This window comes from Thermobia domestica, chromosome 4 (assembly GCF_964235325.1).
Source record: "Thermobia domestica chromosome 4, izTheDome1.hap1.1, whole genome shotgun sequence".
Classification (NCBI taxonomy): Eukaryota; Metazoa; Arthropoda; class Insecta; order Zygentoma; family Lepismatidae; genus Thermobia; species Thermobia domestica.
The window spans coordinates 213,950,172-213,963,325 of NC_137457.1; the positions used below are offsets into that span (position 1 = coordinate 213,950,172).

The following is a 13,154-nucleotide window of genomic DNA, read 5'->3' on the forward strand; positions in this document are numbered from 1 at the left end:
GAACACACAGTGCACAACTGAAAATCGCATCTTGTAATCCTAGCTACGGACCCTCCTTAGAACTCTGTTTTAGTTTTATGAATGAATAAATCAATTAAATAATTAATCATGTTCGATTTGTGATATTCGAACCTGATTACTTACTTTTGTTCAAACACAGAAGGTTTCGAGTCCTCAAAATCACTATCCAGAGACTTTGGTCCACATATAGCTCCCTCAACACTATGTGGAGATTGTGGTAAAGATGGACCATTGCCAGATTCTGCATCTTCATCGTTCCCAGATGTTTCTATAAACGAAGAAAATTACTTGCTTTGATAAAATCAATTTTAAAATTATTCTAGGCTTCAGTTACCTACACCATATTTTTATATTCTCAACATTTTATAGTATTAGTAATCATCAAGCATAAATAAACCATTGGACAAAGTCAGAACACAACAAGGTGTGCACATTTTATAAAAGTTCACTTCCACATGAAAAATGAATATTATAAATACGCAGCAAGTTGCAAATCACGCACCTGTGCTTATTATAAGTATCCATGATACAAGTGGATGACTTGGTGGTACTCATGGGGCTAAGTGCTGCTGTTTTCTAACTCAATGATGTGCAGATGTTATAAAACTAATAGAAATGCCTACAGAAAATGCAACAAACCTGATTAACATGGCGTAGGACCACTGTTAGGCTGCGGTAAAGCTCTGAATCGTCGTGGAAGGGAGGCATATAAACATGCACAAAGTTACGAATGTTTTCAAGAGGATTTAGTTTGGTTGTTTGAAGTTTAGTGCTCCTTTTCGAATCAAGACTATATGAGACCCAAAGTTTAAGATAGATTCCGAATCACTGTGGGGCGATCAAATTTAAAATCCCACCGAGAACCGAATCCCATACACCAAAGGAGCGCGTACGCCATTAGACCGGCTTGAAGGGCTCCAATGGATTACTCATGCATTACAGCACTCAATTCCCCGTAAGCAAGGATGGAAAAGGATATCTACTCCGAACTCTGACTGCCACAACTGACTGATTGATATTCAATAATGTTGAGGTCTGGGTACTCGATGGTTAGAGAAGACTTTGTAGCTTATCTCGAGGTTCATGAAATTATGCCTCGACAGCTCGACAACTGTAAATTTTCGCACATTGGAAAATTAAGTCATTGGCCGGAATCATCTGGAATCACATGATGCCCGTGGTCATCTATAATTTTCCATATAATCACTGATAGTAATTAGTTCTCTGAGAATAATCACAGGACAAAGAGTAACTACAAAAATGCTGGCCACAGTATTACAGAACCGGTGACATCTTTTATGGTAGAGAGGAGACAGTTCAGAGCATAGGTTGTTGCCGCCCGCCATACAGAAACACAGTCTGTTGTTGGAAATAACATGAAAGAAGACTTATAACAACTGCAAACCCACCCACTTTTCTTCTCAATTCTTTTCTTATCTCCTAGTACAAATATTAGAAAGAAATATTACACACATATTTAATTATTTTAAATGACGGGGAAACACGTGTTCATTTATTTTAATGAATAACCTGCAGGCATTCGGAAATATGATCATTTCAATATAATAACTGCAACCTCTATGTTCTTCATTTTCCCGTTGACTTCCTAAAAATCCTTTCCTAGTTATTCCTTACGTCACAAATCATGTGCCCTGTTCAAATTTCAAGTTTCTAGCTTAAGAAATATGATCTGGACGTTGATCAGTAAGTCAGTTACTTACTCAGAACTCCTTTCTTATATGTAAATACTAAAGCCCCTAATTACTCTTTAAAATATTTCTTAAAAAACTTTAAAATAAAACTAAACACCATGGCACGAAGTCCGGAGGGGATTAAGGCGACCAGCTGGAGATTTTAGTTGTTGGATATGTAGACACGCCCAAAGGCGCGCGCTCTAAATAGTACACCACACGAGAGCACCTGAAAATAATTAAATTCTCTAAAATTTTGTATAACATAGGGATTATTCCTCCTTTAATAACGAATAAGAATTGTATTGTTAGTTGTTGTAGCTGCTCCCAGTGCCGATTATCAACTGTCAGGATGGCAAGGGTTAACTAGTGAAGATAATGTTCCTCAGATTAGTACGTAAGTTTACAAAGAAAAGATTTATGTCGTACAGGAAATTTATGAAGATTAATTTTTTTATATCTTAGTAGTCCTCTTCCATCATAATTTCAGATAAAACTGCGTACCTAGACGAGCAAAAATAGTGGAAAGTTTGATTTGTTTACATACGAAATGCAATTGGAAGGGGAGTTCGACAGAGATGCTATCTCTAGCCAACATTATTAACTATCTATTTAGAAGAGATAGTGAAAAAGAGCCTACGTAATGAAGACGGTATTTCAGTAGGAGGTAGAATGATTAGGTGTATACCGTTTGCAGATGATATGGCTCTTGTTGCGGAATCTAAAGAGAAAATCAATGAGATGTTACAAAACTTGAGGAAGAGGTGTGAAGAATATGAGATGAAAATAAATGTTAGGAAGACAAAAGCCATGGTGATTGGAACGAAGCGGTCGGTGTCAAATATAGAAGCAGGAGAGGAGAAAATAGAGCAGGAGACTACTTTCGATACTTGGGTAGTATTATTAGTTATGGTATGAAGTATGAACGTGAAATAAAAACAAGGATAGGAATGGCGAAAGAAACCTTTAGGAGAAAGAAAATACTATATTGTGAGACCTTAAATACAAAATTGAGAAAAAGACTCATAAAATATTTCGTGTGGAGTTTTGTCTGAATGGATCAGAAACACAGATATTACACAAAAATGATTTAAAGTGACTGGAAGCTTTCGAAATATGGGTGTAGAGAAGAACCAAGAGAATTAACTGGGTCGACCGGAAAACGAATGAGAGGGTGATAGAAATGATGAGTGGGGAAAAGAACAATTTTAGATATTTAGAAGAGGAAGAGAAGCTGGCTGGGACATTGACTAAGAAGGGACTGTGTCATGAGGGACATGCTAGAAGGTATGGTGGTAAAAAAGAGAAGAGGGCGAATGAGGCTACAATTAATGGACGATATCAAAACAGATAAATCGTACGTGAAGACGAAGAGATCAGCGGAAGACCGTGGAGCATGGAAGCTTCTCAGCTGCGGCAAGTGACCTGCCAATACTGGCAGAATACCTATTATCATGATGATGATGACATTACGAAATCCATACTTACCACTGAGCATATCATGTTACACTTCCTGAATTCCCTACAGAACTGCTCTATTCTTTACTAAGATAAATTTGGAATTACTGTTTTACATTGCACTCCATGATTCGGAAGCAACTAATGAATGCTATACTCGCTATTTAGTGATTTCACCAACTCGTTATCTTCATATGCTGCAGCTGTCTGATGTTTCCGGTTGCTCATAAGTGTAAATGAAGAGTACTTCACTATCATATTAATGTAACAACAAACACATTAAAAATAAAATAATTCAACACACACACACAATTAAATAACAGATTACGAATGCACAATAACAACCATATATAATTATTCAATTATACAAGAACAATTATCGCATCGCATCGATGCACGTCTAATAATGTTACGGGACTGGCAATAAACATCGTTAATGGGTGTTTAAACATGATACCCAGTCTGTTTGCTGAACGTGTATTGAGTTTGTAACATTAAACATATGACTTTAGTCCATCCTTGTGTTGGATGCTGAGGTGTATTTCCCTTCAGACGTCAAAGTGGACATTTCATTTCCACCAATTTAATATTTGGTCCCCCAGATATAAATGATTAAATATAAAAGACAACTAACTATTGACTACTACTTACAATAAAATTAGGTTGATGTGTGGTGAAGAAGTGAAGAGGATTTCGATCATTTTGAGATTTTTTTTATGTAATGTAATTAATATATAAACTGTACAGAAATAAAAGTTTTAACAAATAAAAAAGACAAATAATGTTTGTAATAGCTTTATTTTACATTATTTTGAACATTGCCTTTATTTCAGCAAAAGGGACTCATTGGAACAATTCTCTGCGCAATGGAACGCTTTTCTCATTTTCTTTAATCATATAATACGAAGATTCATTGCTTATAATTATCTCTCAAGCCATCAGATTTGAGATAACAGGCTTCAAACGCAGTACGTTAAGTGTGTAGGATTGAGGAACAACTGAGATTCCTAAGGAGGTGTTTAGAAGAAGGTGTGACTCCGAAAGGACTAGTGGTAGTGAAAAAAGGTGTGGAGTGCAAAACAGTGAGATATAGAAACTTTATTAGAAAGTTACAAAAAGAACTGGTGTGGGATGTGATCAGGAAGAAGAAACAAGAAATGAAGATTGTGAGAGAGCGTAATGAGAGAAAGAAGAGCCGGTTTGAAGAAGACCTAAGTATATTTGTCAGGGAGTGGACAATTGAGGGTCTACGACGTTGGACAGAAAGCTTCCGGGAGAAAGAGCGGAAGAGGCTGAATGAGAAAGGAAGAAGGCTAGGATGGAAGGAAGAAGAAAGGAGTGATTTCAAGAAGAAGAAAGTAGTTATTGGGGAGGCTGAGATTACGAGATAAGAAGAAGTTTTTAAGCCTAGGATACAAATTTAAGGTGGCCAATTGTAAGACGGACATAGAAGAATTGGTTTATGGGGCGGAGGAAGCTTTAAGAGAAGTTGAAAGAAGTAAGAAGAAAAATAGTTAAACTAGTGAAAAACGTTATGGGAAAGAAGAAATGTAATCTTCATGAAACGAGTTACAAGGCTTAAGAAGAATTAAGAACAGGAAAGACATAGTGGTGGAATAAGCGGATAAGGGGGGTGCAGTAGTGGTTATGGAAAAAGGATGGTATGAAGAGAAGCTTCGGCAGTTGAATGATAGTACATATGAGGACGTAGCAGAAGCAGGGAAAGACGAAGAGAAGAAGATAAGAAGACAGGTGATAGAAGAAGGTAAGAAGAAAGGATTCTCTAAGTTTCTTGATCGTGAAGGAAGGATACCGAAGATAAAAGGTTTTCCTAAAATTCATAAGAAGGAAGTAAAACTGAGACCTGTTTTAGACTGTAGGGGTAATTTCATGGAAGCCTTGGAGAAAAAGGTTAAAAAGATTGCGGAAGCTCTGAGAGAAGATCAGGATAGAAGGAGGGTAGTTAATTCAGCAGAAGTGAAAAAATTGATCGAGGGTTTAGGGACTAGAAAAGAAAGGACTATCATGTTTAATGTGGACGTAAAAAGTATGTTCCCCAGCCTAAAGAGAGAAGAAATCTTCAGAGTAGTGGACAGTGTGATGAAGGACAGGAAAATTGAAAACTGGGATAACGATAGAATGAAGAAAGCTTTAAGTTTTTGTGGGACAATAATTTCCGCAAGATAAGCGACAGGATAGTGAAAATGAAAGATGGATTAAGCACTGGTTCGTGTATGAGCCCAGTAATAGCGGATCTAGTAATGAATGAATGGAAGAAAACCGTAATGGAAAAGGGTAGTGATAAATTACTAGTGTTTCGTAGGCACGTGGATGATTTGTTTTGGAGTGTGGAAAGGCACTAGAAGGCAATTGGAGAGCTTTATTAGAGAACTGAATGATGAAAGGAAGGGTATTATTTTAGAGAGGGAAATAGAAGAAGATGGTGTGATAAATTTCTTAGATATGAAAGTAACGAGAAGAAGGGAGGGAAATTTTGTTACGTCGCACAGTGGGGCCAAGGCGGACAAAATGGAATGTCATGAAAATGACAATTTGGGCGATAATCTATACGTTTTCTATAGTAAATGAAGCGAGGAATCCGATTGTGACAATGATTTTGCAATTAGCATTCTTTTGCAATTAGTAAATTGTATTTAAAACTCAACAATGTTGAAGTTGCTGAGTTTACGTAGGTTTATTGAGAGGTAAAATACAGTTTTGCTTTATGGGGAAAAAAATAGCTGCCCTAACGTGACTAATGTGAACGCAGGCAAGCATGTGACAAACAATTGGTTCGCCAAAAAAAGTTACATAGGAGGGGTAATTTGAGCAAAATAGTGAATTTTTCAAGGAATTGCACACATGTCTAGGCTTATAAAAAAAGCTCCGCTGAACTCCGCTCTAATTAAAACGTTTTCATGAAACTACTGTAGTAAACTACTTTCTCTGTAAATTGCATCACAATATGCCGCAAAATGTAGCCATAGCACCGTTGTAAGCTGGCTGACTGCTTTGAGAAAATCCAGTTCCCGTGGAGCAACATAGTAGGAGGTATAAATAGGGCCGTGTGCAGCGAGTACTATAAAGTCAATTGGCTATCATGGAGTTTCTATTCAGTAGTTACAGCAGTTGTTTCAGTGAGAGTGTGTGCTCTTTTCGTATAATGGAAGAAGCAGTAAAATATGCCGAACTTTGTGAAGTGCTACTTACAGGTGGATCAGTGGAGTGTTTTATTCGCGAAAGATATCAGCACATGCATGAAGATACTCTTTCTCGAATTTGTGATGAAATAAAGAAAAGATTTTTGCCGCATTATGTACAAAAACTAAAAATATTTAATTACAGTAAAACATATTTTCGCAAGAAGTATCGCGAGTGGATGAATGGTGAATTTGTGATTAGTTTCCCCAGTGATGATGCTCATTCGCCGAAGTCTTCCAATCCTGTTGGAAGGCCTAAAAAGTGTTTTGAAGATTGTTATGAGAGAAGTAAAAGACGTAAAGTTCACGATCTAAGAGCATCACATTCCCAAAGCGTAATAGATGCTGCTGCTTCGTCGTGTTCAGGAAACACATCGGAAAGTTTCAGTGCTGATTTTGCATTATCAATCTTTACACAGGCTAAGCTTTCCAAATATCAATACGAGGTAATCAGAGCTGCCACAAAAGAAAAAGGGTTCAATGTTTTCCCCAGCTATAAAAAAATCCAGCGCGCAAAGAAAGATTGTCACTCTAATGATATCAAAATTACCGAGACCTCCGCAGAAGTCCCGCTCCAAAGTTTACTTAATCATACAGCCGAAAGGATCCTAAAAACAATAAATGAGAAGGAATTAGAAAAGTTGAACTGCCAGGCACTGACAATGCATACAAAATGGGGCTTTGATGGCTCGTCTGGCCAGAACGAGTTGTCCGACGGTTTGCAAGTGAAAGTGACGCGAGATCAGATGCTAATTAATTTATGACTTCTATTGTGCCTTTACAAATAACCCTACCTGGGAATGAAGATAAATCAATTTGAGTTAATCCTCGACCTTCCTCAACGCGACACTGTCGATCACTCAGATATCAATTCATAAAAGAGACACATGAAATAATAAAAATTGAGAAATTGAGGGTTGAAAGAGAAATCAAGAACTTGCAAGAAACACGATTGAACCTAGGGCTCAACTGTATCACTGTAAAACATGTTTTACATTTAACAATGTTGGACGGAAAAGTTGCTCAACATATTAGTGAGACATTTGCAGCAAGTAACTGCTTCATTTGTGGGGCTCGCCCATCGGAGGTGAACGACATATCGAAACTTGAACTGAAGCAATCTAATGAAAAAGTACTGAAGCTTGGGATTTCACCTCTTCATGCTCGAATCAAGTTCATGGAATATGTACTACATCTAAGCTACAATCAACAATTCAAGTCATGGAGAACTACGAAAGATACTCTCCATAAAGACTATAAGGATTACAGTCTTCACCATACAAGAAAATGTTCCCGTACAGCCACCAATGAAGATGCGTTCCATAAAATCCTCGAGTCATCAGACCCATACATAACTTTCCTGAGGCCCGAACTAAAGAAGAAACATCTTCCTCTAAGTACTGAAGCTACAGGATTATTTATTTAGATTTTCTTTGAAAAACACTTGTCTCTTCAGTTCCTCCTGTAAATTATTTCTAAAGTGTGTTATACATATAAGAAGAATATATATATATATATATATATATATATATATATATATATATATATATATTTACACCGTTGTTAATAGAATGAACAGACTTTTCCCGACATGAATAAAGCAAGTTGTTTTTTCACTTTTAAAATATATAGAAATCGTTTTTGAAGACTGCAATCTAAGTTTTGTAATTTTCAAGTCATGGACTTATGAAAACACTCATATGAATGTACCGTTTCTTTGTATTATAATTAAGATATAAAATAACACAATATTGTGTTTAGCACACTTTTTTGTATATGTTATTTCTCTATGATTTACTTATTCTACAATATTGTGTATGACTTCCTCAAATTGTACTTTTTTTTTTTTTTGATATTTCTGACTAGCATCATCCATTGTATGCATCAGAAGTTCACACAGCTCAATTTAATGTTCTGTTTGAGAAGATATCTCGCGATATCTTGAGTGCAGTCAGTCGTAACGTTCCGGAAATGGTTTCATTTGATACACCACCACAACATACAAGGGAGCACACCATCGTCTGTTTCTTCTACCAACATTACACTATTATCGAGAATTTTGTCCGCAAAACAGGTGTTCGGCCCCACTGTGCGTCGTGGTTCCAAAATGATTGCAGCAGGCGTATATTGCAACAAGAGAAGTGATGTTGATGAGGGAACAAAGCTGAATTTCATTAGGAATATGGAAGAGGATTAGGATGATAAATATGGAGGAAGATCAAAAGGGGAAAGATATTGAAAGGCTATGGGAACAGCTGAAAGGGAATGGTTACGGTGACGAGAACAGGAAAAAGAGTAGGAAGAGAAGGAAGAAAAGCGAGAGAGAAGAGGAAGAGAAAGAAGATGACAAGAAGAAAGGATGGCACGGCATTCAAAGTGCAGGGGTGATCACAGAGAAGATCAGAAGAATTCTAAGGAGAGAAGGTATTAAGACTTACAGGAAAGGCTTAATGAAGATACTGGATATCATTAGAAAAAAGAAGATGAGAGCGTCGACGAATTCGTGTAAAAGGGAGGTTACATATGAAGTGCCGTGTGGGATGTGCGATATGGCGTATGTAGGGGAAACCAAGAAGAGGATGCAAGAACGTTTAAAGCAACATAAAGATGATGTCAAATTGAAGAGAAACACTAATGCTATTTTCAAGCACGTCAATGAAACCGGCCATAAAGTGAACTGGGAAGGAGCAACGGTAGTGGAGTATGAGTGGAGACAACTGGTTAGGAAGTGAAAAGAAGCTAAGAGGATAAAAGAGGCAGCCGATAAAGCTATGAACTGGAATAGTGGTTATGGTATTAATGAAGAGTGGGAGGACATTTTGAAAAAGGAAGAACGGAAAAAGAAGAGGGGTAAAATATAAGGACACTATAATGTTTATTTGATTTATGTATTCTTTTATATATCTTTATTTATTTATTTACTTATTTTTATGTTTTCATTATTCACTTATGTTTTCTGCATTTTGTTAATGCTTTTAAAAGGTCACCAGCTTTATAATTTTTTATTTTTTTTAGCTCTTTATTTCAAGCAGGTGTTTCCAAGGTCTTGTTTTCACGAATTTTATTGTTAGAAAGCTGTTTCCGGCTACTATTAGTTCATAGTTGTTTGTTCTATTGTTACTCATCAATTTTGCCAGGTGAAAGGCAGTTACGCTCGCCCCCAAAGGGGAGGTTGTGCTTTTAAAAGAAAAGTGAACTTTTAATGAGTAGTGATTCCTGATTTGGTGGTGATCTCCTTTCTTTATTGTATATAATTTTATTTCTGATTTCAGTTGTAGAGTGTAGTCTGAGGAAGGAAGTGCTATACTTCCGAAACCGTTACTTTTCTAGTTTATTTTTTATAATAAATATTCTAGCCAGCCTTGAAAGAAAGATGTTTTTGTCTTTATTCAAGATGGACACAAGGCCGTATTGTCATAATATCCATGTAGGCGAAAAGAATAAAAACTACATTTTGTTAATAAAGTGGTCATGTCTGCAACCACATATTTTTGCCATCGCTCAGCCAACAACTGGATTCTGTGGGCAATGAAGGCTGGAGTCCTCGATAAGAAAAAGTGATCAACCGCCGCCCAATCGTCAGGGAAAGTTTTCCTTCTCAAGAAATGATCAAGATGGGGGAGGAGGTGATCGTCAGTGACAGAGATATTGGAGGAATACGGTAAGTGAAGGATTTTTCATACCGTAACTCATGGAGAAAGTGCACCGTCCTTTAAGTGGCATGCGAGTCCGCACTTCTCTGCAACATGAAAACACAATTTCTGTTATTTCTAGATGATTAAAGACAAATTTCCGATGCATTTAATCGAATTCAGCACTGTAAATGTCTCCAATGATAGTTTTATCTCGACAAAAAGATATTGTTGTTTGTATCGTGGTGCGACAGAACACATTTTGCGCCTTTTGGAAACAGTCCTGAACGTTTATCATGATTCAACCACTGTCCTTAAAGTTTATGATTGTCGTAGCAGATCCATTTTTCACCAGAAGTGGCTATCCAATTAGGAAACTTTCCCGGTTACTCTGTACAATCTAAGAGCTGAATACTTCACAACGCAATGCTTGTTGGGCTATATCAATTTATATGGCATCCACGAGCTAAATTATTTCACCTTACCGATTGCACGAAGTTGTCGGACGATAGTGGTATGGTGTATGCCCAACTGTCTGCAATGGTACGGACGGACACACACCATCAAATTCGGACACCTGTGTCGAAGAGCTATGGCTGAACATACGTACAACACATATACATATAAGCGGGTTGACCTGAGAATCTCGTCGTTAAAAAGACGTAAGTATTTCAGTTTTTTTTTTTTTTTTTTTTTTTTTTTTTTTTTTTTTTTTTTTTTTTTTACCTTTCCATATTTTCTTTCATGTTTTAAATCCTTTTTGAATTTTACTCAAGCTGATGATGGACGAAGCTTCTTCCGAAAGCGCTTCTTATATGTAAAAGAAAACCTTGCTAATTTTTGCGGTGTGTATTAGCCTTTTTGCTTGTTTCTCATTAAATATCATCACCGCTCGCAATATTGTGATATAAAATATTCTTGCTTCATAACATACGAAGAGTGAAGAAGTGACCGACTGAACCGGAACTCGAACCAGGGACCTCCGGCATACCGTGCCAATATGTCACCCACTCTCTCACTCTCGAAGTCGGTGTTCCATTCGGACCACGTGGGTTGTACCACTCCTGATGTGCTTGAACAATTCATATGTCCATGTATTGAGCACCTGTGACGGTTGTGATTTCATATACATCTTAATGAAAGAGAAAACAACGGCACGGTATGCCGGAGATCCCGGGTTCGAGTCTCGGTCCAGTCGGTCACTTTTTCACTCTTTGTTCGTTATTGAATTTACGTCTATAGAGGATACAATGTGTTAAAAAATCAGTTATTTCCTCTCATTAATACTCTATATTCTTGCTTCATGTTTATTGTGAAAGGAAATTGCGTATAAAGGAACTGAAATGTGTATCAAACATATAACTCAAGTCATATAAGTCAAACTCGCTTTCTAAAAGTACTGGGGAGGTTTCAGAAAAGCATTTGAGTCTCATCCTAAACAAAGGGAAAATCCCAACCTACACCTCCTCGCGGGAGAAAGCGGGCAACGTCTTTGGCGGCTAACGTAGGTGGGGACCGACCGACTCCCGGGATAAGGAGTCAGCTTTTACTTTCTCGGAGAGCGAAGTGCCAACGACCTTCTCGGAGAGCGGATGTACAGGTGGAGGTCAGGGCACCTTCTTGTCCTTAGGAGGGGAAACTGTCCTGAAAGGCGGACGAAAAACTAGGTGGTCAACGACATGGAGATGTGGATAGGAAATGGAAATACTACCACATTATCTTTTTCCCAGGAGGGACGAAGGAGGAGAATAAATAAATATGATGATGGTTCTTCCTGAGGTAAAATAGTTTTCCGTTCGCATCTCCGGGGGTGGGAACTACTCCGGGAAGAATCATCAGAAGAGAAAAAAATAACTTTCATCTCAGCATGGGAACCTGGAACGTACGCACTCTACGACGTGCGTGTAAACTTGAAAATTTAAAAGTAGAAATTAGCAAATGTCAAGTGGACATAGTGGGCTTGAGGATGTTAGGTGGCCAGGAAAAGATGAGATAGTATCGGAAAATTACAGAAAATACTATTATGGTGGCGATAAGGCCGAGAATGGCGTCGCGATAGCAATGAAGAACGAAGTAGCAAGAAGTGTAACCAAAGTGGAATGTTGCAGTGACCCCTTGAAGTTTGTAAAACTACGTGCAAAACCAGTGGATATTGTGATAATACAAGTGTATATACCAACTGAAGTGTATATAATGAAGTAGAAGTAATGTATGATGAGATTAGTAACGTTGCATCAGGAAGGAAGAGGTAAGGTCAACGCCATAGTAATGAGAGATTTCAACAGCGTAGTAGTAGAAGGAGCTGCGAATAAGGTAGTGGGATCATTTGGACTAGGTAGAAAAAACGAACGAGGTCAAATGCTTATCAATTTCTGTAGGTCAACATGATCTGGTGGTAATGAACGCGTGGTTTAAAAAAAGAAAAACCAAGCCGTTCACATGCAAAAGTCTAGAAGATAAGAAACGCTACCTAATCGATTACATTCTTGTGAAGCAACGTTTCAGGAATAGTATACGAGACGTGAAGACACTGTCAGGAGCGGACATTGATTCGGATCACAATCTCCTCGTGGCGGAAGTGCAAACCTGGTTAACGTTGATCAAGAAAAATGCGAAGAGAAATCGAGATGGAACTTAGAGCGACTAAGAAATATCGACGATGATGTGAAAGAAGAGATTGGAGAAAAAATCTGTGCAATGGGCGGTATGGTCGACAATATAGAAAATAGCTGTGGAAAAGTTACACAGATTCTACTTGGCATATCCCACAATAACATTGACAGGATGGAAAGAGCGCCAAGAAAGCCATGGATAACTGAAGCGATGCTTAAGAAGATGGAGGAACGCAGAAGGGCATCAAAGAATACAGAAGGCTGAATAACAAATTGAGAAGAGAAAAGGATAAAGCCAACGAAAAGTACATGTAACAGATATATGAAGAAATAATGTAATTTCAACGGCGCGGCAGATATGATCTAAGTACCAGAAAGCATAAGAATTAGGAGGAAAAGCTAACAAAAGTATACGAACGTTTGGCGTCGAAGATCAACAAGGTAATGTAAGCACTGACCATCAAGGAATCCTCAGAATTTGAGAGGAATACATAAAAGATCTGTATGATCAGAAGAACCGCCCCACAGATATTGCGATTG

The 13,154-nt window shown here is 37.7% G+C and overlaps 1 protein-coding gene across 4 annotated transcripts in view; it reads right to left on the reverse strand.

Annotated features, from left to right (window-relative positions):
• Positions 1 to 13,154, reverse strand: part of Lpin (phosphatidate phosphatase LPIN) — a 220,792-nt gene that overhangs the window by 164,285 nt on the left and 43,353 nt on the right. For all 4 annotated transcript variants that reach the window (XR_014131204.1, XM_081755471.1, XM_081755472.1 and 1 more), the window contains one exon: positions 145 to 289. Coding sequence is in view for 3 of the 4 variants with exons in the window: in XM_081755471.1 (XP_081611597.1) it covers positions 145 to 289 (145 nt within the window). In the remaining variant the exon portion in view is untranslated. The remainder of the gene's footprint in view (positions 1 to 144; positions 290 to 13,154) is intronic.